Source organism: Euleptes europaea, chromosome 20, assembly GCF_029931775.1.
Source record: "Euleptes europaea isolate rEulEur1 chromosome 20, rEulEur1.hap1, whole genome shotgun sequence".
In the NCBI taxonomy this organism is placed as follows: domain Eukaryota; kingdom Metazoa; phylum Chordata; class Lepidosauria; order Squamata; family Sphaerodactylidae; genus Euleptes; species Euleptes europaea.
In genome coordinates, this window is record NC_079331.1 from 589,178 (window position 1) to 616,469 (window position 27,292).

The 27,292-nt window shown below is 56.9% G+C and overlaps 1 protein-coding gene across 1 annotated transcript in view; it reads right to left on the reverse strand.

Moving 5' to 3' along the window:
• Window positions 1-259: 259 nt before the first annotated feature.
• ALDH1A2 (aldehyde dehydrogenase 1 family member A2) overlaps window positions 260-27,292 on the reverse strand; it is a 32,921-nt gene continuing 5,888 nt past the window's right edge. Inside the window, exons 2-13 of the mRNA XM_056865685.1 lie at window positions 18,999-19,103; window positions 17,634-17,774; window positions 14,597-14,726; window positions 12,390-12,451; window positions 11,769-11,897; window positions 11,526-11,639; window positions 5,737-5,839; window positions 4,076-4,260; window positions 3,512-3,676; window positions 1,963-2,120; window positions 1,136-1,210; window positions 260-382 (exon numbers count right to left, since the gene is read on the reverse strand). Coding sequence (XP_056721663.1) covers window positions 310-382; window positions 1,136-1,210; window positions 1,963-2,120; window positions 3,512-3,676; window positions 4,076-4,260; window positions 5,737-5,839; window positions 11,526-11,639; window positions 11,769-11,897; window positions 12,390-12,451; window positions 14,597-14,726; window positions 17,634-17,774; window positions 18,999-19,103 — 1,440 coding nt within the window. The 3' untranslated portion in view covers window positions 260-309. The remainder of the gene's footprint in view (window positions 383-1,135; window positions 1,211-1,962; window positions 2,121-3,511; window positions 3,677-4,075; window positions 4,261-5,736; window positions 5,840-11,525; window positions 11,640-11,768; window positions 11,898-12,389; window positions 12,452-14,596; window positions 14,727-17,633; window positions 17,775-18,998; window positions 19,104-27,292) is intronic.

The following is a 27,292-nucleotide window of genomic DNA, read 5'->3' on the forward strand; positions in this document are numbered from 1 at the left end:
AGAGCAAAAGGCACCCCCTCCCAGTGGAGCAGGTCCTTCCAGAGCCGCCTTCCTCCTCTGGCAAGGGTGGTGCTGGATCAGCTGGCCCTGGGGAGGGAAGCCGCCGGGCTGGGTCAGGGATGGAGCCGCTTCCCACTGGCCTGCATAAACGCATGGATTCTGGACTGCCGTGAACCCCATGCGCACGTGAATTCTGCGCCCGGTTGCAATTGTAGGGTTTAAAAAATTATCTTTACAATTCCTGAGTGCACGTCCCCACGAAGGAATCCCAAGGGTCACGCGGTTGCCCGGGACTCCTCGCCTTTCTCCTTACGAGTTCTTTTGAGGAATCTTTATCGTCACCGTCTTCACTTCGGAATATTCCCGCAGTCCGCACTCACCCCTAGAGAACAAGCAGAGCGCTGGTGGAATCATAGAATCGTAGAGTTGGAAGGGACCACCAGGGTCATCTAGTCCAACCCCCTGAACAATGCAGGACATTCACAACTGCCTTCTCCCCCCCGACCCCCAGTGAACCCCACTCCATGCCCAGGTGGAACGGAGGCTCCCTTCACTGGGAGCCAGGAGGCCGCCAGAGGAAGAGGTGAATTGGCTGCCAGGATGGAGAGACAAGGGGGATAGAGAGACAAGGGGGAGTGGCAGGTTGGGGGAGGTGGTGGCAGGAGAGCAAGATCTGACCCACAGACTACAAGCCATCAAGAATGTCTTCGGCACACACCCCATGGAAAGTAACAGGAGCTGGGTGAGGGGCCCACCCGGCTCTTGCGCATCATTGAGGCCGGCACCGAACTTCCTTGTGGGAAGAGGAGAGTCGGCTTCCCTCCCTCATGCCCTGCACAGCCTGAATGAAACAAAAGCCCTCTCCTGTGGGGCCCGGCATGAGCATAGCAGCGCGTTCAAACGGCTCCAGCCTGGCAGAGCTTTCGCCTTGCCGGTGTGTCCTTTCAATCCAGCCTCAGCTCGGCTCCAGGAAGAGCGGCTCTGCCCAGTAGGCCGGTAGAGACACAAACCTTGTATACCAAGACCATGGTTACACAGCCCGGATAACCTACAAGAACCAACAAACCTTGTATGTTGCCCGGCTCCCAACCCACGGCCTGCCAGAAAAACATTTGAGCAACAGCGCCATGCTTACATTTCTCTCCCGTTGCCAGACATTTTGAACCCTCCAAAAGGACTCTGGGCATTTAAGGCGTTGTAGCAATTGATCCTGTCCAAGAGAAAGAGAGAGCGGTGGTCAAAGCCTTACCCTCCCACCCACAGCGGTTGTGAGCTCACTGGCCCCAGTAGCCAGAGGGCCAGGATCCCTTTGCCACAGGGGACGATGGAGGGAAGAGCAGGCACGCGGGTGGCCCCGGCACGTCTCTGGGGCCGCCTTCTCCTCCTCCTTCATTAGGAGGCTTTCAAAAAGCAATTCCAGAGGAGGAGCAAGCGCTCTCTGCAACAACTTGTCCTCTCTTGAATTCACAAGCATCGAGTTCCCCCCTCCACGTTACCAGGTGTGCACATGAGCATTGGTTAAAACGAGTGTAAAGAAGCAAACAGCTGTGGTTGTATGTCTCCTTGTATGTCTCCGTGTTTTACTGATGTGCACATGTGCTTTTCTGAGGGGCAGAAAAAACACCACACAAAAGGAATCTTGATCCAGCCCTCTACCCGACTGCATGAAGATTGCTTTTTTGCCATGTTTTACCAGCGTATGTGTGTGTGCCTTGAACTGACATCTGTGGCAAATTTCTAGTGAGTTCTGTGTGAAATTCACATCAACAGAACATTGCAAGCACATTGGTTCCACTTCACAAACAAGACGGAGAACTCCACAATCCTGGAGGAAATCTGCAGCACAGTCCTAAATAGAGCTGCATCCTTCTAAGACCACTGGGTTGGGGAGGGGGCATCCCTGCTTAGGACTGCAGCATTGGAGGAGGAGAATTTTGGAAGCCGCCCAAACGGCAGCCTTACCAGACGGTGCCCGCTTGCATCGCCGCAGAGACGGTCAGGGCCTTGTTGAGGTCGTTGGTGAAGACAGCGGCCACCAGTCCGAAGTCGGAATTGTTCGCCCGTTCGATCACTTCATCTATGGTCTTGAACCGCATAATTTCTTGGACAGGCCCAAAGATCTGCAACAGAAATGAATCATAGAATCATAGAGTTGGAAGGGACCACCAGGACCATCTACTCCAAACCCTTGCACAATGCAGGAATTTCACAACTACCTCCCCCATTCACACCCCCACACACCCCCAGTGACCCCTACTCCATGCCCAGAAGATGGCCAAGGTGCCCTCCCTCTCACAATCTGCCTAAGGACACAAAATCAGCATTGCTGACAGATGCCCATCTAGCCTCTGCTTCAAAACCTCCAGGGAACGAGAGCTCTCCACCTCCCGAGGAAGCCTGTTCCTAATGTCTAGATCAACTCTTTTGATTTAATTTAAATCAACTCTTTTGATTTAATTTCAACCCGTTGGTTCGGGTCCGAGTCCTTCTGGGGCAACAGAAAACAACTCAGTACCCTCCTCTCTAGGACAGCCCTGTAAGTACACTTGAAGATGGTTATCCTGTCCCCTCAGTCTTCTCCTCTTCAGGCTAAACATACCCAGCTCCTTCAACCTTTCCTCGTAGGACTTGGTCTCCAGACCCTTCACCATCTTTGTTGCCCTCCTCTGGACACGTTCCAGCTTGTCTACACCCTTCTTAAATGGAAGCATGGCCTGGCAAAGAGTTTGGATGTCAACAAAGGCAGAATTCTGGTGCAGCTAGATTGGAGCCCCATATAGCACCTCAGAAACCGACAAGATTTTTTGGGGGGAGGGGGGTATGAGCATTCGAGAGTCTAAGCTCCCTTCGTCTGCTGGTCTGCTAGGGCTAAGCACCAGGATCGGTCTCCCTCGCCTCAGCACTAGACAATGGGGGAGAAAGAAGACCGTGCCTCTGAGCAGGTGCAGATTACATTTCTCTCAGCACTGCCAATCCCCACACACCCTATTCAAATGTGCACAACGCATCGGTGACTATTTCTTTTGTCACCTGGCAGTAATGAAGAACATGGTGAAGGGGCTGGATATTTTCCCTTGGCAAAGTGCGCCCCCCCAACTGCATTGAGAAGGCACGGGGAGTTGGAAGAGCCATGGGAGGGACACCTGGGGACATGGCGGTGGACGGGGCCATCAAGTTTCAGCCAAGTTATGGCAACTCTATAGGGTTCTCAGAGCAAGGGACTAACAGAGGTGGTTTGCCAGTGCCTGCCTCTGCATCAGGACCACCATGGACTTCCTTGGTGGTCTCCCATCCAAGCACTAACCAGGGCCAACCCTGCTTAGCTTCCGAGATCCGACCAGATGGGGCCAGCTTGGGCCATCCAGGGCATCACGTGGTAGCCGAGGACAGAGAGACCAGCGTGTGGACTGGGGGAGTAGTTTTGCTTGGGAAGAAAGAGCAGTGCTTCCCCCATCCTCAGTAGCATCTTGCAAGGCCAGGGGGGGGTGTCAGAAGAGGGGCAAGGGGCTACCTCTTCCTTGGCAATGCGCATGTCATCGGTCACGTCGGAGAAGACGGTGGGCTCGATGAAGAAGCCCTTCCGGCCCAGGCCTTTGCCCCCACACTCCAGCCGGGCCCCTTCGGCAATGCCGCTCTGGATCAGTTCCAGGATCTTGTTGTACTGCTTCTTATCGATCTAAAGGGGGAGGGAAGAGGCAGCTTCAGATGCCCTGTAGAATCCCGCTCCCATGAGGAAGCACCAAAGAAAGCCCTGGATGAGGCCCTCCCCTGGCCTTTTGCATCCCAAGACTTTGCCCCTGGCCCTGCCCGGTTCCTCCTGGGTGAGGGACTCGTGGAGACATTTGCTGAATGGAAACAAGCAGCGCCCCCCGCAACAGCTCCAACCAAGGACAAGGGTCTTCTGCCCACCACGAGGGGCACGTTGCCAGGCGAGCAGCCATGGAGAGAGTCATCCCTGGCTGCCAGCAGGTTCTGCACGCCAAGCCAAGGCTCTTCCGCTGAGCCACAGCCCCTCCACAGCAGTGGGTGACCAGGGAGGCAGTGAAAGGGCCAGCCCTCTCAGCCCTGCTTGTACCTGCGGCCCTTGCTCCGTGGCTGGGTCGAAAGGGCTCCCTACAGCTCTCCTCTTGGCCCGCTCGACGCTCCTGCGGACAAACTCCTCATAGATCGACTCCTCCACGTAGACCCGCGAGCCGGCGGTGCAGCACTGCCCTTGGTTGAAGAAGACCCCTTGGTGGGCCTGCTCCACGGCATCGTCCACTGCAAAACCGGGAAGCCACACGCTGAGCCCCCTGCCCTACATCTGTTGCGTGCTTGCCCACGGCCGGCATGTTACTCGGCGCGGCCTGCAAAGGACACTGCGCAACTTCAAAGCAGAAAACATTGGTTGTGCGTGCATACGTGTGAAGGGAGGGGAGGGGGTTACGACATCAAAACATCCCAACACATGTGCCGAGCGGACCCCAGCCGTGGAAGAGGATGATTCATTCGTTTTACGCAGGGATTCCTGTAAGAACAGGGCCGAGATCAAAAGGATTTCAAGGCCTGCGGAGGGCCAGAAGATACACAGTAGGAGGTGAGTCACATTAGAGCCAACAATGGAGTAATTAATACTTGGCCAGCCCAGCTCAGACTTTGCGGGGTGGCCAAACCCCAGGCACAACACAGAACCCGGCCCGCTGCGGAGTGACAGAGGAGACGAGAATTAGCCTCCTGCGTCCTAATATCAGAGAGAAAAGGCCCCAGGTCAGAACGCACCGAGGGGAAACTGACCGCTGTGTCCCCCGGGGCAAGGCTGGAAATGGACAGAAATGACCCTTTGCTTCTCCAAACTCCCTTTTGGATGAGATGTGATCAGCCCGATCCAAGGGCTCTCGAAGGGGCTGTTCACACTTCAGGGCTTGCAGCTGCCTCTCTGCTGCTCGCCCCACACTTCAGAGCGTAAAGTGGGACTAGGGCCAACAGGAGTCGGGAAGTACAGACCACAGAGAGTCGGGACGGCCCCGCAACGCCTTGCGGACAGATCCTGGGCTTGTTGCTGTGGGTCACACGAAACAGGCCCCCGCAGCAGAGAAGGGCGAGGAACAGCCTCCACAAAAAAGGCAGCGTTTGGGGTGCAAAGCCCACAAGAAGCCAGAAGGCCATTTGGCACCACAACGCCACACCCAACCCTGGCCTGGGGCGAGGTCAACAACGGCCTCGGGTACCATAGCAGAGGACCGTCCCCAGGACAGGGGCAGGGAACAAGCCCCCCGGGGATTCTCCTGGACTTTGGAGCGGCTTTTGATATCGTTGTCCAGCGCTCGGTCTGGAGGGGCTGGGTGGGAGTGGGGGAAACCAGGCGTCTGCATTTCTGCTCTGATTTGACTGCCTGATTCCGCATTCTGGAATCAGAACAAGGAGGCATGAGGGGTGGGGGCCTGGGAGGTCCCCTGGGTGGCCTCCAGCCCAGGGGCTCTCCTCTCTGCAGCCTCAGGCCCCACCTGCACGATCCTCCCCCCCATGGCACGGTCCTCTGCCTCACAGAGTCCTTGCAAGGACTGAGATGTGCATGTGGAATCCCCTCAATGCTCAGACATGCGTCTGCAATGCTCTCTTATGCCTCCGACCGCACAGCTTAGCTGGAGAACGCTTGCGACGGGGCTTTTGCTTTCCCCAAAGATGCTTTGTAAAGCACGCACACAAGCATAAGCACAGCGTGCACGGAAGGCGAGAGGCGCGCCGGGGCCGACTTACAATCTGCGTCTGCGAAAATAATGTTGGGGCTCTTCCCGCCCAGCTCCAGAGTCACCCTCTTCAAGTTACTCCTTCCTGCTGCTTCTTGGATCAGCTTACCAACCTGAAAGGGAAAGGAGAGGCCGTTTCCACACACACCGCCCAGCCCAGAGTGCCGGCCGGCTCTGCGCAGCAGAGAGAGAGAGAGAGAGAGAGAGAGAGAGAGACGTCAGCTGCAAAGTCCCAGCAGAGACGGCATCAGGACTGGACCGGGAGCTTTCTGGCAGAGTCAAAGACCCAACTGAGCTGGCCTCTCCAGCCCTTGCCTCGGGCGGCAAGCGGGGCGGCACTTTCAGGGCCCCCAATATGCCCTTAGAAGTCCATCGGAGAAAGGGAATGCCGACACGGAGGTGGCCAAGGAGCAAAGAAACCAACGAGCCAGAAAAGAGAAAACGAGGGAGCCTCTCCGGCCCCTCTGGGGTTGCCAGCTCTGGCTTTGGCGCTTCCCCCCAAATTCAGTGAAGTAGAGTGCAGAATCCCCAGGAAATCCTTCCCAGGCCACTGTTCACGGGACCCTTTGAGTCCCAACTGAGGATTTGGGGAGGGGAGGAGAAAACCTGATGTTGCTTGAACCCCCCCACCCCCCGAGGGTGGACACACAGCTGCCCACATGCCCCCATTCAGTCTGCCCTTAGGAACCTATTTCACATCACCCGACAACTGCAGTGAACTCTCAGCAAAGGGCTTGGCAAGGGAGAGCAGCGTGGCAGAGGGAGGGAGGGGCAGCTAGACAGACAGGTGCCTCCCTCCTCCCCCCTCCAGCACGAGGCCCCCTTTGCAGAGGGAAGAGGCCGCTGGGCTCCTGGCTCTGGACCGGCAACATCGGCCCTTCCGGCCTGCACGGCCCCTTCCAGAGGTGCCCCCGGCTCTGCCAACCCCCTGCCCACAGACAGGCGGCGCAGCCTGGCTCGGGAGCCCTGCAGGAGGGGAGGAGGTGGCAGCGGCAACCTCCCCCGAGATAAGGGAGCCAGGAGTGCTGGCACCAGCAGGCTCCGCTCCCCGGCTGCTCAGGAGGGGCCCTGGAGAACTGCCCACGGAGGCCCCAGGACTCCCCCTCCCCAAGGCCAGGAGGGCGTGGTGGCGGCATTGAGGACACCCGCCCCCCCAGGACCAAAACCCTTCTTGCTGCAGAACCTCCACACCTTTGGAGCTAGGTTTGCCAACCTCCAGGTACTCTGCAATTTCAACTGATCTCCAGCCGATAGAGATCAGTTCACCTGGAGAAAATGGCTGCTTGGGCAATTGGACTCTATGGCACTGAAATCCCTCCCCTCCCCAAACCCCACCCTCCTCAAAAACCTCCTGGCAACGCTATTTGGATCCCTCCTGGGAGTGACCCCTGGGGTTCATGACAAGATCCACAGCAGGGGCACCAATAGCTGGCTAGTAGGTGGGGTGGAGTCACGGGCACGCTTGGGCACGGCTTCCATGCCAACTGGCCCAGGAGAGCCGCTTCATCCGAGGAAGGGAGCTTTGCTTCCCAGAGCCTCTGGCCCATCGGCGCCTCATCAGAAGCCAGGATTTCAGCACTCTGCTTTAAATTATCCCAACCTCCTTTGGGGGCCTCCTTGGCAGCCGAAAGGAAGAGGGTTAAAATATACATACAAAAAAATGAATGAAATGTAAATAAACTATCAGCTTGCAGGTATCGCAGCATTCCCAAATGATGCTGTCAAACTCAGGCTCGCGCCAGCGTCCGACAAGCCTCTGGGAAGGGGGCCTGTTTGTTGTCCAAACACAGCTTGACCCGCAGGAAAGATCACAGCGCTTGTCAAACCTGACAAGACACCCCAGAGGAACTCGACACCCCACCGAGACGGCCCAGCCGGAGAGGCTGACCAGGGCTGCCCCGAAGGCCTCAGCTGCCCAGTCCACCAGGGGAGGCCCGTTGTGAGCTCAGAGGCCAGCGGCTTCCACACAGCGGGCAAATGGGGGCTAGGATTGCTGCTCCCCCCACCCGACTGAGATAAGCGCAGGAGACAGAGCCGAACGACTGCTGGCTTTTACATTTTCAAATGTGAGCTGCGTTTGGCACCTCACCCCAATACACCTGTTCAAGCAGAGGCTAGATGGCCATCAGTCAGCAAGGCTGATTCTATGACCTTGGGCAGCTCATGAGAGGGAGGGCACCTTGGCCATCTTCTGGACACGGAGTAGGGGTCACTGGGTGTGTGTGTGGGGGGGAGGTAGTTGTGAATTTCCTGCATTGTGCAGGGGTTGGGCTAGATGACCCTGGGGGTACCTTCCAACACTATGATTCTATCTATGAAGTCCACCTCCCCTCCCTCTTGCAAACTACAGACCAGGTGGGGGGGCTTTGCCTCCAACCACATGTCCCCCCTTAACATCCCGCCTGAAGAGGAGCTCCAGCGTGGCGTAGGGGTTAAGAGCGGTGGTTTGGAGCAGTGGACTCTCATCTGGAGAAGCGGGTTTGATTCCCCCACTCCTCCACATGAGCGGCGGAGGCTAGTCTGGTGAACTGGATTTGTTTCCCAGATCCTCCATGTGAAGCCAGCTGGGTGACCTTGGGCCAGTCACAGTTCTCTTAGAGCTCTCTTAGCCCCACCCACCTCACAGGGCGTCTGTTGTGGGGAGGGGAAGGGAAGGGGATTGTCAGCCATATGAGTCTCCCTGAAGTGGGAGAGAAAGTCGGCATATCAAGACCAACTCTTCTTCTCCGATCAACTCCCAAGGCCCGCCCACTAGTTCCTGATGTTCTCAAAACCCCTGCCCTTCTCATTGCTGTGGGTGTTTTTCTTCCCTGCTTGGCCAATTTGGCTGCTTGCCGTGTTTGCCAAGACAAGCACAAGGCAGCGCCAGAGGAGCCCAGGGGCCCCCCTCTCTGGCTCACACGCAGGCGGAGGGGGCGCACGCCCACCCAGGCCTCTAGGAAGCCACCAAGGGAATGGCTCGGCCCAGGCCCGCTCACCAAGGCTGACCTGTGGCACGCAGTGCCCGAGGCAAAAGACCCTTCTGCCCCCCCATCCCCCCCCCACACTCATGGTAACAGGGACATGATCCCCAGGCAGATCTCCTGGAAGGGAGCTACTTAGGAGCATGGAGGGTCTCTCCAGTGGGGCTGGCACTGGGCAGGGCTTGCTGGTGCCCGGCATCTACCCCCTGCCCTCCAGAGGCTGTGGAAACAGCTGCCAGAGCCCTAGCTAAGAGCCGCCACTCAGATCTCACCAGAAGTGGGGCGGGGAGGGGGCAGAGTTCCTCCGGGAACTTTCAAGGCAAGCCCAGGGACTTCAGATGTCTGGGAGGGGGCTGAGTTTGGCCCCTCCCCAGCTGGCACAGGCCAGAGGGGGCCGCAAAGAGGCCTGGATCCGGCACGAGGCATCCATCCCGCCGAGCGGCAGAAGCGGGGCTCCCTCCCGCAGCTGTTTGCTACAAACATTTGCTTGGCCGGAATCAATCCGGGCCTCTCCCGCAGTTTGCTTTGATGCTCTCCCCCAGCCTCCGGCTGACGAATGTTGTGCTCAAAGCTTTGTTAATCTAAGCTTAGCCGGGCCGGCCCTCGCCTCGGGGCGCTGGACTGCAGGGGTGGAGGGCCCCCGCCCTTGTCCTCCAGGGAGCTGATCTGCCTTCCAGGGGCAGGTTGCTGCGTCCAGAGGGGACGGAGCCTCCGTCACCTTCTCCCGGCTGCTCCGCTGGCGGCAAAGCTTAGCTGCAGCTTCAGGCCTGGCGAGGGCGTCTTGTGCTGCAGAACACTGGGGGGGGGAGAGGAGATGCGGACCCCCTCCGAGGTGGAAACAAGATGGCTCTCTGGGGCACAGAAGCAGCCAGGGCACTCCAAATTCCGGCAAAGTGGTCAAGCCTGTTGCCAGAGGCAGCTGGGGACCACCAATCTGCCCTCCTTCACCTCCCGATACACCCCTGGCCTTCACTGCCCCCAAGCACCTTTCTCTGACTTCTCCTCACCACACATGAGAAGGGCCCAGCGGGATCAGACCAAACATCCACCTACACACATGAACACACATGACGTTGCCTTCTACTGAACCAGACCCTTGAGGGTCCATCCAAGTCAGTATTGTCTACTCAGACCGGCAGCGGCTCTCCAGGGTCTCAGGCAGAAAAGGGTCTTTCCCATCACCTCCTTGCCCGGTCCCTTTAACTGGAGAGGCCACTGGGGATCGGACCTGGGACCTTCTGTATGCCCAGCAGAGGCTCTGCCACTGAGCCACGGCCCCCTCCCAAGAGGGTTCAGGCCTCTCTTGCCAACGAAAGAAGACCCTGTCATCAACAGGACTAAAGAGCCACTGAGAGAACTGATCCATCCCTTGCAAGAATCTGTCCAGAAGCCACCCAGAGCTGGTGGCCTCACATACTCCACGGCCATTTATGCAGGGTCGATTTTGATGCTCGCTCAAAGCTCCTTTTTTAAACCCGACCTTTAAATTGACTACTCAGACGCAAGAGGAGAAAGTCCAACAAATTCCACACACACCCCACACACTTGCCTGCTCCTTCTTTCCTTCGTTTGCCTAGCCATTAGCAATAGTCGTTTGCGGTTGTGATTCTGCACGCTTCCTTCAGTGAATGCTTCGAAGGCACTGCTAATTTACCAAGCATAAACGGCACAACGAGACTGAGGAGTCCCTCCCTCCCTCCTCGGTACGCTACACCAGAAATAGGGGGCTAGAACCAGAGCTTCCAACTGGCACTTCTGTCCATTCTTCTTCTTTCACCCATACAAATTGGGCCTGAGCTGACCTGGGAGGGACCCGGCATGAGTGGAAATCCCTGAGATGAGGGGCCGGCCCTCCGGCGCTCAGCTCTCTTGCTGCAGTCTGGGTTGCTTTTCCCAGGGCTGCAGGCACACCCTCCATCACAGCCAGCCTCTCCAATCCCTCAGGCTGACCCCAACAGCATCTCTCCCAGTCCATGAACATGTTGCAGGCTTGTCTTGGTACCTGGGGGTGTGGGGGGGGGAGGGACTCCGATGACAGCAGGAAATCCGGGCACCGGGACGTGGGAGAGGCGTGGAAACCGATACAGGCCAAAAACGACAGCCCAATTCCACGCTGGTTTTCTTAAATCCTGAGAAAGCCAAACCCGGCTGTCTTCTCGGGTACAGCTGATCTTACCAGATTGTTTGGGAAGTGTTACTCCACTGAGTTGCTGCTACAAGGAATTCCACAGCACAGGAAATCAAAACCAATATGGAACAGTTTACATTCGCGCGGCACTAAAACGTTCCAGCTGTTCCCACTTTGGGTTCTTACGGAATTGGCCCCCTTTTTTTTTTCATCTCAGCAATGCTTTTCACTTCCTATTAGTAAGGCTCTTAAAGGCAGGTATTGAGTCAGGGCAAAATCCACCGTGTTTGAATTTAAATGCCTATTAAAACAAAAGCCCCTCTGGAATGAGGCTCGAAATCTATTTTGGCTACGAGAGACAATTCCAAAACCGAGGCCACCTGCCCGTCCTCTTCCCTTCCGACCCAGAACAGCCTCTCGCAGGAGGAAACTGATTGATCCAAACAAAGCTCACCTGGCCTGGGCAGGAGCCAATGGGGCAGCCGGGGGGTGTACCTCAAGGGTGCCAGGGGCAAAAACAGACAGGCCCAGCACATGGCATGCCATCCACAGAGGCGCCCCACTGCCCACCTGGGCACTCCCCAGAGGGGGCAATGGGACAGTGCCATTGGGACACCCATTTCCATCTCCAGGAGCCACCCTTTGCTCCCAAGTAAAAGGTCTTCTTGACCTTACAGGCCAAAGCTACTGTTATGAAAATCCGCTTACCTCGGTGGATCCAGTGAACGCAATCTTATCTATGCCCGTGTGAGAAGCGATCGCCGCGCCTGCGGTCGGCCCAAACCCTGGCAAAATGTTGACCACTCCTGGCGGAAACCCAGCCTGTCACAACAAAGTGAAGGAGAGGCAGGGTCACTTTTTGTGAGAAGGGACCACAACGCAAGCCACGGCAGCTCCCGGGCTGCCCTTCCGGAAGGGCGAGGGGACCCCTCCCCACTCCGCCAGGCTTACCTCCTTGATGAGGGTGCCCATGTAGAGCGCCGTGAGCGGGGTCTGCTCGGCCGGCTTGATGATCACAGTGTTGCCACAGCAGAGAGCCGGTGCGATCTTCCATGCAAACATCAAGAGCGGGAAATTCCACTGCAGGAGAGAGGGTGGGGTCACCACGAGCAGAGGGCTGCACCCCCCCTCAAAAGGGGGGCTGGTTCTGGGGAGGGGAAGAGCTTGCCCACACTCTGAGGAAGGGTTTGGTGGCAGGGCTTGCCTCGCCCAGCCCACCCCTCCATGCCCCAAAGGAGAAGAAGGCTTTTATATGCCGAGTTTCTCTACCACTTAAGGAAGAATCAAACCTGCTTCCAATCACCTTCCCTCCCCCTCCCCTGTGAGGTAGGTGAGGCTGAGAGAGCTCTATGAGAGCTGTGACTAGCCCAAGGTCACCCAGCTGGCTTCACATGGAGGAGTGGGGAAACCAACCCGGTTCACCAGATTAGCCTCCGCCGCCCACGTGGAGGAGTGGGGGAATCAAACCCGGTTCTCCAGATCAGAGTCCACCGCTCCAAACCACTGCTCTTAACCACCACACCATGCTTGCTCCTGTGGAAACAGAGGCCGGGCACAAGAACAGTGACTCACCGGGATGATCTGTCCGCACACCCCGACTGGCTCATGTCTGGTGAAGGTGAAATAGTCCCCATCTGAAAGAGGAGAGGAAGCCTGCTGACTCTCAAAGGCTGGGGGTGGGGGAAGGCTAAGAAAGAAACCCAGGAAGCCCCCCATTGTCTCTGGGGTGCATCAAGCCCATCTTCGCGTCCTGAGTTGTTCTTTCCTTCTGTCCCGAGAGCCCCCCTCCCCGTGCTTTGACATGAATCCCTGCTCTGTTTTGGGCATGCCTGGAAGCCGTAACACATGCAGAGACACCAGGGGCAGACTCCTCTTGTGAGGGGGGAGTCATTCTGCCTCACCCCCCTGCATTAGGAGTCACTGAGCCAGCCATTCCCCTCCCATGCTATGAATGATCAGGAGGAGGCCAGCTCAGGGCAGTGGCATGCAGAGGCCCAACAGGCAACCCCCTCGGACAGCATATAATCTTGCTCCTTCTCCTTGGAGCAGCGGGATGATCCAATTGCTTCTTTTCCAGATTTGGGGCAGAATGTTGATTGGATGCAGCCGAGGCCAGACCAGAAAACCACAGAGAGGCGGAGCGGTCTCACAGGCGCTTTTAATGATTTCCTCACACCTCACCTGCAGATGTCTTGTGGCTTTGGGGGGGAGCTCCTGCTGGGAGACACACACACCCCCGTGCACATTTTGCCCCAGTCAGGAACTGCTCTGCGAGTTGCACAACTTCTGTGCAGCTTCCCCACCCTGCTTTCCTGACTCTGACCAGAGAGAGACCTTCTCAGGAGTGCTGCTTTCCCACCCACCCCGTCTCTACTCCATGCCAAGGGGGAAGCGACGTGAGCCCAAGGCCCAGGCTGGCCTGCTGCTGAGGTTCGCTTCTGCAGCCTGGGGTGTAGAATCAGAGAATGATAGAGTTGGAAGGGACCACCAGGGTCATCCAGTCCAACCCCCTGCACAATGCAGGAAATCCATAACTACCTCCCACACACACACCCAGTGACCCCCTACTCCGTGCCCAGAAGATGGCCAAGGTGCCCTCCCTCCCTCTCATCATCTGCCTGGGGCCATAGAATCAGCATTGCTGACAGATGGCCATCCAGCCTCTGCCAGAAGCTCCTTGAGAAGCCCCCAGGCAGGGCATGGAAGCCCTGGTGGCACCAACACTCACTCAGGTGGCTCATCTGGGAAAGCGGGAGTGACGGGACCCCAGTTCTACAAAAGCCAGGCAGACGGTCTTTGCCTGAGAGAGTATTCCCCCCCCCCCACCAGCACAAAGATATCCAGCTCAAGACCCCTGGGCAGTCACCCTGTCTCAACACCTTCTGCCAGCATTCGGCATTTGCAATTAAGGCGCGGGTTTTATAGAGATGTTTATTAGACTTCCTTTCTGGCCGAGGAGTTTCAACTTCTCCTTTCACGGGGGACGGAGATTAAAGCCGGAATGCCGAGCGCCGCGTCCATCTGCTGCCCGCCTGCCCAGCGCTCGCTATAAAAGGGGCGTTTGTGAGACCCGAATAACTGAGCTTGACAAAAACGGGGCCCCCGTGGCCTCAAGAGGGATCTCTGCGAAGCTGGGAGCCCTCAGGACTCTGAAACCAAGCAGACGGCCCTGGAAGTTTTACTGCTGCCCTGTAAATCTCGGGAAATCTCCGGCACAGACAACCACCCTCCAGGAAGGGCGGGAAAAAAGACATGTGCACGATTTGGGGCCCTTCTCTACATTCTTTGGGGCCGCCTCATCACTTCTTGCCTTCTCCCCTCTCTAGGAGACCACAGAATCATAGAGTTGGAAGGTACCACCAGGGTCATCTAGTCCAACCCCCTGCACAATGCAGGAAATTAACAACTACCTCCCCCCAGCTGCTCTTCCTCCCCTAAAGCACTTTCAAATATGCTGAGAGGCCAAATCGCACCTTCCTGGGTGTTTCCCATCAGGAAAATGGAAAAGGGAAGGGAGGCGGAAGCTCCTCCCCTGCACGCCCCACACTCCCAGTTGGAATCGGGCACCACATGTGCGTCAGTTGGGGGGAACCTGCAACCCAACCTGTGTACTCCGTGATGTCTGAATTGGGACAGTGTTGACATATCTCTCGGAGTCATCCCGTGGGGCAGGGAGAACCCTGCCTGTCTGACACCCTGAGCTCCTTGGAGGAAAGATGGGATAAACACGCAGTGGGGGAGGGAGCCGGGATTTCATCTCTTCGGAGGATGTGACTCACCCACAGGAATGGTGGCCCCGTGGATCTTGTCTGCCCAGCCAGCGTAGTACCGCAGTGTCTTGATGACGCCTTGCAGGTCCACATAGAAAGCCTGCAGGAAGGGCTTCCCGGTGTTCAGCGACTCCATGGTCTGGGGGGCAGGAGAGACCAAAATAGAATCATAGAATCATAGTTGGAAGGGACCACCAGGGTCATCTAGTCCAACCCCTGCACAATGCAGGAAATCCACAACTACCTCCCCCCCCACACACACCCAGTGACCCCCTACTCCATGCCCAGAAGATGGCCAAGGTGCCCCCCCTCTCATGATCTGCCTAAGGTCACAGAATCATCATTGCTGGCAGAAGCCTTAGGCTGATTTTGACCTTGGTCTGATCCAGCAGGGCTTTTCTTATGTCCTTTATGTCTGTGTGAACAGACTGCTGGACTTGATGGACCTTAGAATCATAGAGCTGGAAGAGACCACCAGGGTCATCTAGTCCAACCCCCTGCACAATGCAGGAAATTCACAACTACCCCCTCACACACACATCCAGTGACCCCTACACCACGCCCAGAAGACGGCCAAGATGCCCTCCCTCTCGTGATCTGCCCAAGCTTACAGAATCAGCCTTGCTGACAGATGGCCATCTAACCTCTTCTTTAAAACCTCCAGGGAAGGAGAGCCCACCACCTCCCGAGGAAGCCTGTTCCACCGAGGAACCGCTCTGACTGTCAGAAAAATGTGTGGAGCAAGGCCACGGCCGCTCTACAGCTGACACCTCTCGAGAGAACGCACCACTGAGCTCATGACGCGGCCCACGAAGAGGTGATGGGTTGGACCAGTCCCAGCTGGGCTGGCTGGGCCATGGTTTGCCATGGCGGCATTGCCTTCTCCGATGACTTCCCTTCAGAACCGCTCAGGGCCACGGAGGGGAACCTCCCGATCGAACCCCCCTCCTTGGCATGCCCCGGCCAGTGAAAAGCCACCCTGGATTCCCCCTCCCCATACCAGCAGAAGGACCCCTGCAGAGCTATCAAATATAGACCCACCCAATGGCACAAGCAACCTGAGCCACAGTGTTGGATACTCCCGGGCTCCTGTGCGCTCTCACACCCGTGCCTCCCAGAAATACGGTAAAGGGCAGCCGCATGCGGCTCGGCCGTGGGACCGGCTTCCCTCCCCCAGGGGCTCCCAGCATCCGTCTCCCCGTCTGGGAGGACACCTTTGTGGCTACCTCCAGGTCAGCTGGCAAGATGGAAACCCCCCCTCCCTCTGCAGGCCCTGCTCGTCTAAGGACCGGCTCTCCGGACTCCCTCTCCCTCCTCATCAGAACCTGGAGAGGAAAGAGTGGCCACCTCCCGGACTGCAACGAGTCTTCCCAAGGGCTGCCAAGACCCCTGCTGAGAGCCGGCCTATCTGCGGCTAACAGTCTGTTATTTACTGCCATCCAATAAACACACCCTTCTCCAGAGAGGCTCCGAGCCACGGGCCCCGTCTTCACAGGGATATTGCGTTCTCAGTGGGGGGGGGGGGAGAGTCTTAAAGATCCTCTTAAGGGGCCCCATAAAATTTCCAGCAATCACTTAAATCACTTTTAAGAGGCATTATTCTCTGCTCCGAGGGGAAAACGCATCTCGGCCAGCAGGTATAACACACAAATGGATGTGAGCCATAAACCCCACTGATCTACTCGGGAGCAAGAGCCCCCTTTGTCCGCCTGCCTGCCTCCCTCCCACCACCGGCAGCCAGGCCTGCTCAGAAGAGAACTTGGCTCCGGGATCAGAAATCCATCCGTGGGCAGACAGCCCGCCCGATTCGCCCAGCCCTTCCCTTCTCCCCGTGGCGAGTTTACAGTGTTCGCTGGTGGCGAGATGATTTAAGTGTTGACAAAGCTGGAATTAAGATGTTTGCTGGCTCAGATCAAAGCACTTGACATGTGGAAAATAACATTAACGGGGCCACCGTGTCGGTGCCGGTCACGTGAGCAAAGACACGTGCCTGGACTGCTCAGCGGGCAGGAGAGAAGGGGAGCTGCCTTGCACGAAGCAGACTGGGACACTGGATGGTCAGTGACCATCCCCCCCCCTTGACTCACAGGTGACCCACCCAGGGCACCCCCCACGCTGAGCACGGCCACACATACAGGCCCTGTCCGGCGCAAACCGAGGGCCCTCTGTGCGCTGGAGTCCAGCATGGCGATAGTCAGAATGAAAGGTGGCATGCTCAGAGACCAGCCAATGCCACGGGCCGCAGCTGATCTCTCACCCAGTGGCCCATCATACCCCTGGCTCACCCCAGGCAAAACAGCTGAGAGCGCAACAAGGAAAGACAAGGGAACATTCCTAGAGCACAGGGCCTTGCTAGAAGTGTGCTCCTGGCATCCGGCCCAAGCGCACCTTCCCTCAGAACTAGTCGTGCTGCAACGGATGCCAAGGTGCCCTTTCTCCACTTCTGCTCCATCAACCACTGTTTGCCTGTTCCCCCCCCCCCAAACCCACACGACACTGCCCTCCTCCCCCAGCCCCTTCAGGCTGTTCTCCACCTTCCCAGCCTTGCCCAGCCAGGTCCCTGGCAAGCGCTGCCCACACCAAGGCCCCTTGCCCAGGTTTGTTGGGCTTCATCCAGCCCCTCGTGGGTAGGGTTGCCAACCACCAGGTACTAGCTGGAGATCTCCTGCTATTTCAACTGATCTCCAACTGATAGAGATCAGTTCAACGGGAGAAAATGGCTGCTTTGGCAATTGGACTCTATGGCATTGAAGTCCCTCCCCAAACCCCACCCTCCTCAGGCTCTGCCCCCAAAACCTCCCGCCGGTGGTGAAGAGGGACCTGGCAACCCTACTCGTGGGCTGGGAGGGGCCTCCAAGCAGCCCCTGAAGAGCTGCCCTTGCCAGGGAAGGAGGCCCACCGTTACTGGTGGCCCAGCGGCTGAGGTGCCCCAGGAGCTGCCCTGGCTCTCCAGAGGGCAGGCACAAAACAACTGGCACCGGAAGCGGAAGAGACCCAACCACGGGGCCCACACTGCTGGGCGGTCCCCTACCCCCCCACAACTCACAGCCAGGAGGGTCCGGTCTCTCTCCACCAGGTCCGCCAGCCGGTCCAAGAAGCGGCCCCTTTCGGAGGCATCCATCCGCCTCCACACCGAGCCCAGCGCGAAGGCCAGGCGGGCAGCCGCCACGGCTTTGTCAGCATCCGGCTGCCAAGGGGGGAAACACACAAACCACTCAGGGGCAGCAGCAGAAAGGCCGGCCGGGAAGGGGACGGTGCCAGGGGAATCGGGAACACCCCTTAGGGGCAAAGAGCCATCCGAAGTCCTTAAGTGGGTTGCGGTCCTCTCTCACCAGAGAGACACAAGGTCAGAAGGAGCGGGGAGAGGAGGCGGAAGGGCACATTTGGGGTTGCCTCTGCGTGATTTGCAAAATGACCAAGAAAAACAGCCTGCCACTCAGGATAACCATAGATTTAAAAACAGACATTTCACGTTACCGGAGAAGATGCATTTTGTTTCAGGAAGGGGGAAAGAAGCACGGAGCGACTTCGCAAGGGAGTCCCGAAAACTGCAGTAAATTTAGACGTGGTTCCCACTTTGAAAAGCCGGTGAAGGTGGGACTAGGGTTGCCCACCTCCAGGTACTAGCGGGAGATCTCCTGCTATTACTAACTGATCTCCCGCCGATAGAGATCAGCTCACCTGGAGAAAACGGCTTTGGCAATTGGACTCTATGGCATTGAAGTCCCTCCCTTCCCCAAATCCCGCCCCACGGTGGTGAAGAGGAACCTGTCAACCCTAGGTGGGACTGATTGGTTCCTGTCTACCAATCCCCATCTGGGAGACGGAAAGGGAGACCGGGGTTCCCCTCTTGCCCCTTCTTGAGGTCACCTTCCTCTTCCCTCTGCAGTTAAAGCAGAGCTAAGCCCAGCCATATCCGCGGGCTCCTTCCGGTCACGGCTGAAAGGCAAAACTGGGATCGGCCGGCAGCCGCTCGGAGGCGGAACGGCCTGAGGGGGAGACCGTGGGGTGGCTGGGGGCAGAAGCACCTCCAGCCCCTTGGGACCAGCTCCTGCCCCAGCCCCGCTCCAGGGACACCACCCCCATTGGCCTGCCTACCCTCAAATTTTATCTTGCTCAGCTCATAACGCTGTGGTTGTAGCATCTGAACAAGAGCCGAGAGACTGCAGGTCTTCACACTGCCATGAAGCCTCCCCTTGGGCCCTCTCCGCCTAAACCTACTTCGCAGGATTGTTGTGAGGATAAAATGGAGAAGGGGAGAACATATACACTGCCCCCAGTTCCTTGTAGGGGGGGCAGGATTGCCAAACAACGCACTGGATAGACCGACAGAACGAAGCCGTTCCCCCCCCCCCCCGGGAACAAAGCCCTGTCCCAGCCTCCCTGGACGCTCCTACCCCAGCCCTGTTACCTTGTCCGCCTCCTGCACCTCACAGATCTGCTCTCCCGTGGCCGGGTTGTACACGGGGAAAACTTTCCCGCTCTCCGAATTTTGCCACTCGTTGTTGATAAAAATCTGCAAAACAGAAGGGGTTGCTATCAAGGAGCTTGCCCCCAAAGAGGACAGTCCCGGCCCTTACGAGGAGGAGGCCTGGCTGTGCTAGACCACAGGGCGGAGCCGGCTGGGTGAAGAAGCCCTGTCCGAAACCCTTTCTCCAGGGGGATGGACTTGGCTGTCTCTCCCATTCCCTTCCAAGGCCAAGTACCAACTCTAGCATCCCAAAAGACGTTTCAGGGGCGATGCTCGCTCAAAGCTCTTTTTAAAAATGTGACGTCAAAAATGCCTTTTCACTGTCCACTCCCCGCCCCGCTCGCCTGCTCCTTTGTTCCTGTTTGCATAGCCATTAGCATATGCACAGCTAATGAGCCTCTGTTGTTTTGCATTGTTCCTTGAGGAGGGTTCTTCAAGGCAAACACCAAAGATCGTGTTAAATGGGCTCTTTAGTAATGTGAGGCAGGTATGCACCAGCTTCGCAGCCAGAATGATAGTTCAGCATGCAAAATTCAAAAAAATATGCGGGGCAATTCAGCCTGGAATGCGCTGCTAATTGCCATGAAAAAATGGCCAGGGTGATTTTTAGTTTGCAGTGGCCAAGCCCCTGCTTTGTACACTCTGGGTCACACACACACACATGAAGCTGCCTTCTACTGAATCAGACCCCCTCGGTCCATCGAAGTCAGTCCTGTCTACTCAGACTGGCAGCAGCTCTCCAGGGTCTCAGGCAGAGGCCTTTCACATCACCCACTTGCCTGGTCCCTTGAACTGGAGATGCTGCCAGGGATTGAACCTGGGACCTTCTGCATGCCAAGCAGAGGCTCCACCACTAAGCCACAGCCCCTCCCCACGCAACTAAGAAGCCCTCCAAAGAAAGAACTTCAACTCTTCTGTTGGTTTGCAAAGCAGCCCCTTAGAATGAGTGGAATAGAAAGGTGTGTGTTTAGGCACACAACTCTGTATTTTATACAAAATTATTGTTGGTTTCCAGGATTATTGGTAGGTTTTAGTTGCACAAGCCACAACGGCCACCCAGAGCAGGTGCCTGCTGCGGAGAGGCTCTGGGGCAGGATTTCACCCGCGCCCACCCCACCCCCCACTGCAGCCGTTTCGCATGGAAATCTCGGACGCGTCTGTCACTCCAAATCAACAGCCCTTTAGCAGCAGAAATGGGATTTAAAACCTTAAGTGGATTGCCAGGAACTGAAATTAGGATTCTTAGCAGCCACACAAGGGAAATTGCAAAACCCGAAACGTTAAAACTCACACACCTATCTGGAACGAAGGCAAAGGAGGGGGGATTGGCACCCGCCGCCACCCCCATCTCAGAACATAAACCGTTTTGTCATGGGAATCACCCAGACAATGTGAAATCATCTCCGATGCTGCTCTTCTCCCCGGAGCGAGCGAGTCGATTGAGATGGAACGGCCCAGCGTGGAATTGAGGATGGCGTTTATCCTCCACGCAGGGCCGGCCTAAGACGCCTCATTGCCCGCAGTGGAAAATCCTGGCGGCACACGCTCCAGCCCCACACACTTCTTGCCGTGGGACGACGTCTGCTGGCACAAACCTCACGGAAACAGATGCCAGGCAGACTGCCCCCGAAAGCCAGGCCCATCTGCAGCCCGACCAGCCATCTTGAGTGGTGCCACCCCCCCCTTCTAACAAGACACCTCAACATCACCCAGGGGCCTAAAGAAACCTGCTCGGCAACAGAAGATGACGCGGACGGGCAAAGCAGGTGGCATCGAAGAACGAGAAGGGTCCGTTGAAACCCGAAATCAAAACCTCGGCACTTTCAACAGACTTGTTGGGGGGAAACCCAAGCAGAATACCAGCTAGGATTGCCAGGCCCCTCTTTGCCACCAGCAGGAGGTTTTTGGAGTGGAGCCTGCAAAGGGCAGGGCTTGGGGAGGGGAGGGGCTTCAATGCCATAGAGTCCAATTGCCAAAGGGGCCGTTTTCTCCAGGCGAACTGATCTCTATTGGCTGGAGATCAGTTGTAATAGCAGGAGATCTCCAGCTAGTACCTAGAGGTTGGCAACCCAAGCCGGCAGGGACATGGCTGGTGCCACCAGGACATGAGGGTAGTTCGCCCCACCAAGGAGAGAGCTTCCTGGCAGCAGTCAGCTGAGCACGCGAGGTGACCTCCCCCCCCAAAGACCCAGAACAAAGCCATGGGGCTTGCTTGTTGCTTTACGCAGTGAGGGGCCTGGCAGTTAGCTGGGTCCAGCACCTTAACTGGTGAATCCTTTCCAAAAGGTGCCAATGCTCATAGCCACGACAGCTTCCAGTGGCAGGGAGTTCCACGGATGCCGTTCAGAGAGTGCTGTTCAGGACCCCTTGCACAAGCTACGCTCCTTGCCGCTGCCACCGCCGTCCCCCCCCCTTGCTTGGGTCTACTCCAGCTGGGCTGCAGCTCTAATGGCTTTATCCGGCACCCAGCCACTGCTGGGGATGGCGCTTCAAAACAGCCGTGCGAGTGAGAGGTTCAAGGCAGCGGCAGGAACTGCTACTGTGACTGGTTAATGTTCATTTCTTCCTGTTCCACTTGCTATAAACAAAGCACAGCCTAAAGCAAAGCTCATTACTGTAAACTGAGCGCCTTCCAATTGGCAGTAAAAGTGGCGTATGGACACTCCTGCCCGCAGAAAAGCATCTCTTCCAAAACTTCTGGCACGGGTTCAAGTCTTGAGGCCCAGCAGCTGGCGGCTCCGCAAGCCAAACACCCGGGTGGAAACCCCTCCCTCCCGAAAGGCCCGTGTCAGGTCGTCCTTTCCCCGGCTGGCTGCCCACCGCCCGTCCGAGAGGGAGGCACCGCCGTTCCGGCCGACTCGTGTTACACCTGGTTCATAAAAATGCCAGGCCCCGGGTGGGACCAGGGGGGACCCCCGTGGAGGGGACCGGGCAAGCCTGCGGAGCCTCCGGCCGGGGCTTCGGCCCTGCTTTCCTTCCCCCTTATTTATAGCCACCCTTGTCGCAGGTGACTTTAAATCAAGAGGGATATTGGACAGCAGTATTTGCCATCGGTGGATGGCAAATAACTCATCCCCGGGGTCAGATGGAAAAAGGGATAACCCCGGGAGGGGTGGATTCTGGCAGGCTTCAGGGTAAATCATGCCGCAAATTGGACGACACCCAGAGTGGGCATTGTTCCCCGCCCGGGATGAAGGGCATTCCACATTTACTAGGCCCCTGGAATCAATGTTAATTAAGGCTGGCTGGGGCCGTAAATCAGACCCTGGGTTTTTACAACTTAATTCAGCTTTAAGCGTATTTTTTTCCCCCAAAGAAGGTAACTGATTAACCACTCCAGTTTCCCAAGAGTTGCTGAGGTCATTTGTTTTGGTTACAACCCCGGTGTTACATTTTGTGGCTTGCAAGAGAAGGGTTTTTTTTTGGGGGGGGGAGAGATTACCCCCTGCATCATGTGTTAACTATGCGGCACTGTGAACAGTTAAAAGTCATTTTGTTTGTAGGGTTGTGGGCCCAAACTAGAACTCAGAGCAGGGGAGCGTATGGTTTCCCAAATGAATACCATTCCGTGATTACAGGGTAAAAATGGGGAAACACGGTCACCCACCCACGGCTCCAGGAAACGCCAGAAGAACGACCTGATGGCAGCCCCACATCCCATTCCAGCCATGCGAGGAAGCTCAGTTTATCCATCACAGCTATGGAGAAAGCTGGTTGTCTGGAGAGGCCCCTGCGCTGGATTTGCCGCAGGCCTGGAGCCCCAAGTAACTTTTTATCCGAGCCAGGGAGAATCTCCCGAGTCCCCCGCTACCCTCACGATTAGGGTTGCCAACCTCGGGAGCCCGAAGGAACCCTTTCAGATGCCAGAGGCAGCCTTGGAGCGATCGCCATGTTAAAATATTAGGTATTATGTACCCCCACATGTACACACACACACAACGGCACAGAACCCAACATTTCATGTCCTGCTCTTACCATGGACTGACTGGTTCCGGTTTGGGTACAAAAGCCTTCTAATGCACTCCTGGGGGTGTGGAGGAGGGTGGCTTTGGACAGAGCAGACTTGCAAAAACACAATGGACCCCTCTCCCTCAACAGTCACCGGGCATTTCTCCAGGTGCCGCCACCTCACCTGAATCTCAGCAATGCAATGCAAGAAATTCGAAGGTAGGGTTGCCAACCTCCAGGTAATAGCAGAAGTTCTCCTGCTATTCCAACTGATCTACAGCTGATAGAGATCAGTTCCCCTGGAGAAAATGGCCGCTTTGGCAATTGGACTCTATGGCGTTGAAGTCCCTCCCCTCTCCAAGCCCCACCCTCCTCGGGCTCTGCCCCAAAAGCCTCCAGCCTGTGGCGAAGGGGGACCTGGCAACCCTATTTGAGGGGCAGACGCCAAACGCTGCTTGGGCAGTTTGGAGTTCTGCCCAGGAACGGGGACCGGTGGGGATGGTTTCCATCCCTCCTTCAGTCTTTCTAGCCTCCTGATGGCGTCATCAGGACGTTCTGTGAGCTCCCAGGCGGACCAGGGAGCGCTTTGGCCGCTGGACAAAGAGGAGCCTCCTCAGAGAGGGAATTATTTTCCCAAGGATTTAATAAACTGCATTCTTGTCCTCGGGCTGCTCCAGGTTTCTGCTCCCCTCCCCGCCCCAGCACAGGAAGAGGATTTTAACTTCCACATAATAACAGCTTCCCCTAGGAGAGGGGCCTGCTGCATTTCCCAGCCCCACTGATTTAGGAGCCGCTTCTGGCTTCGGCCCCATCCCCGGGTTCCCTCTTTCATACCGGCAAGGTCTCTCGCAAGGCCCAGGTTGGGAGGCCGGAGGCACCGAATGCCAGAGATGCAGAAGGAACCCCAGCTGTTTGGCCCCCAGCACCCCTCTCAAGGCTGGCGGAGCTGTGTGCATAACGGCACTTTGGGGGACAATTTTGCAGGCACGCAAAGCATCCCAGAGCACCACTGCCCCGGGTAAATATTTCATAACATCGCCGAGACGGGGCACCTGTGCCTCCGGAAATGTCCTCTCCTCTCCCATCTCAGGAACTTCATTTCCTCTCACTTGGAAGCTTGTCAAGAGCTGCAGTGTGGAGAAGGGGGGAGGCCAGGCCCATCCAAGGCGCAGCGTGTTCCTCTGCTTTGCGGTCCCGCCCCAAGGCAAACCCAAACACTCCTGGCCAGGGGACCGTGCTGCCTGCCAGGCCCTGCAGCTGGCTGCAGAGCCCTTCCAAAAGGACTCTTCGCATCCCAGTCTGGGAATGTGCTCTGGCCAAGGGGAGGCCATCAAGGCCTGCCTGCTAACTGACACGTTGTCCTCACAACAATCCTGTGAGGAGGGGAGGGGCCGTGGCTCAGTGGTAGAGCATCTGCCGGGCATGCAGAAGATCCCAGGTTCAACCCCTGGCATCTCCAGTTAAAGGGACCAGGCAAGTAGGTGATGGGAAAGACCCCTGCCTGAGACCCTGGAGAGCCGCTGCTGGGCTTAGACAATACTGACTTTGATGGACTAAAGGGGGTCTGATGCAGTAGAAGGCAGCTTCATGCGTTCCTGTGTTCCTGGCCCTCCTGGGTCCTCTGTGACCTCTTCTGCATCCCCATCACTGGGTGGTATTTCTTAAAAAGAACGCTTTACTAGAGTGTCCTCTCTTGCGTGTTAAGAAAAGCTCCGCAGCTGATCCCTGGGAGGACTCCTGCCCGGCCCCCATTTTTTTCAGTGGGGCTTGCACAGGAGAATTTCCTAGAGGATCGTGGCCGTTTTCAATAACCTTGAACTGAATTAGGCCCCTCTCCCTTCGTATTTCAGGAGAAGCAGCCTTCTTGCCTTTCCCTACACAATTTCTGTCCTTTTTTGGGGGGGAGAAGAGGCTTTCAAGCAGGGCCCACTCTTGATCAAGATGTATCCAGCAGGGGAGGGGAGAAAGCCCCCCTCCCCTTTGGCCTGGAAGCCCGTTATGAGAAATGGGCCGCCTGACAGCCGTGTGGTGCGCGGCCCCTTTGGACGGATGGCCCAGCCTGGCATGATAAATCACTGGCCCAGTCCCTGACTTCTGCCTGTTTGATCTCAGCCCAGCAAGACCCAGTTTTGATGTGAAGATCTCCAGATCCGTTTGGTCAGAGACAAACAGCCAAGGGGCTGACCTGCCGAGGGCCAGGGCTCCGCTGGGCCCGAGTGAACAGCCGGGTGGCTTTGGGAAGCTTTGCTCGGGCGAGCGCCCTGCTAACCTTCTGAATGCTCTCCTTGACGGAGGGCCACGCCGGCTCTTTGTATCCTGAGGCTTAACAACCGAGTAAAAACAGCACAGGGGGCTTGCGGGAAGGATGAAATGGCCTCAATGACTTTTGGCATTTCTGCACAAACAAGAGGAACTCTTATCAACACTCACTCCGGCCCAAGAAGGGGGCATTTCTGAAGCTAACTGTGCACATGTGGCTTCAATTAGCCCCCCCTACCCACCCACACACTTTCTTTGCCAAAAGGGTCTTCCTCCGGAATTTGCAAGCCCATCTATGAAGGACACAACTGCCCTAAAATTTGCAAGAGGCCGAAGCCGCCAGGGACTGGGGGCACCCAGGTTGGCGTTCCTGCATCGCCAGGCCTCTCGCCCTCCCCAGCAGCCAGCGCCAAGCGGGAGAGCGTTAATAGGGGTTCAGAAAGAGGACACCTTTGGATCCATCAGGATCAGGTTACCTCCTCACGAGCAGCTGCCTCTTACCACCCATGACATCTGCGGTGACAGGCATAAAGCAAACTTACCAAGGGCGGCGGAAGGTGAGAAAATACACTGTGCAGGACTTGTGGACAGAGGATCTCCCGTCCCCTTGCCCGGTTCCCCAAGGCAGCAAACTGGGCAGTCGGCCCTTGCTCCTCCATTTCCTGCTGGCTCAGACCAAGGATTCAGCAAAGCCCGCCAGCAGCAGCTGCCAACCAAAAGTCCCAGGGAGGCCAGAGGGAGGGCATGGTGGCAACGGCCTTGCTCTGGCTGTGCCCTCCCCCCCAACAGAGGGCACCCCACAACCTACTGCAGCCACTTAAAGGAGAGCAGGGGGTTGGACTAGATGACCCTGGGGGGTCCCTTCCAGCTCTATGATTCTATTATTCCCTTCAGCCAAGGTGTCTGGTAGCCCTGAACAGACCACAGATCTGTCAAGTTGGAAGCCATCACACAGGACAGGGGTGGAAACGCCACCCCTGCCTTGTGCCTCGGGTGAAGGAGGCCTGGCAGCGGCTCACACAGGTCAAGTTGAAGCTGAATCCAGATAAGACAGAGGCTACAGTCAGTGGTGGGACGACTGGCGTCCACAAGGGACTGGGCCACCTTCTCTTGGACAAAGTGGCTTTGCCAGTGGCAGAGCGGGTAAAGAGTTTGGGGTTGCTCCTTGCCATTGGTAACGCAGGTCGGCGCAGTGGCCAAGAGTGCTTGCCACCCCCTGTGCCTTTTCGCCAACTCTTTTCTTTCTGGGACTTTCTTGGACCATGCAGAGCCCTGCTTCTGGAACCTCGCTGCTGGGTTATCGTGATGTGCTCAGCATCTAGCTACCTTTGACAGCGACCCAGAAACTGCAGCTAATCCAGAATGCGGTAATTGGGCTATTGTCAGGGGCCAGCCGAGAGGAACACACTTGGCCCGTTCTGAAACAGCTGCATCGGCTGCCAGTTGATTTCCAAGTTCGATCCAAGCGCCTCAATCTGGTCTTTAAAGCCCTCCTGAGCCTAAACCTACCTGTCTGAAAGACCGCCCCTTCTGAACCTACCTGTCTGAAAGACAGGTAGCCTAAACCTACCTGTCTGAAAGAGCCACCCGTGGGTGGGTCCAGAAGGGAGCTGGAGAAGCGGTCCAGCCGCACAGTTCTAAATTGAAGGACAGCAAGCTTCCAAGCAGCTTGCCGGGTATGCCGTCCAAGTGGAAAAGCCCACTGCCCCAGTCCAAAACCCACCACAGCTGACTGCACCACCACAGAACTGGGCACACTCTCAAAGGCCACAAATACCAATCCCTGGGTTGAACACATGAAGCCGCCTTCTGCTGAATCAGACCCCCCTTGGTCCATCAAAGTCAGTATTGTCTACTCGGACTGGCAGCTGCTCTCCAGGGTCTCAGGCAGAGGCCTTTCACATCACCTACCTGCCTGGTCCCTTTAACTGGAGATACCGCCGAGGATTGAACCTGGGACCTTCCACATGCCAAGCAGATGCTCTACCACTGAGCCACAGCCCCTCCCCTAGCAGAGAGAGGCTTGA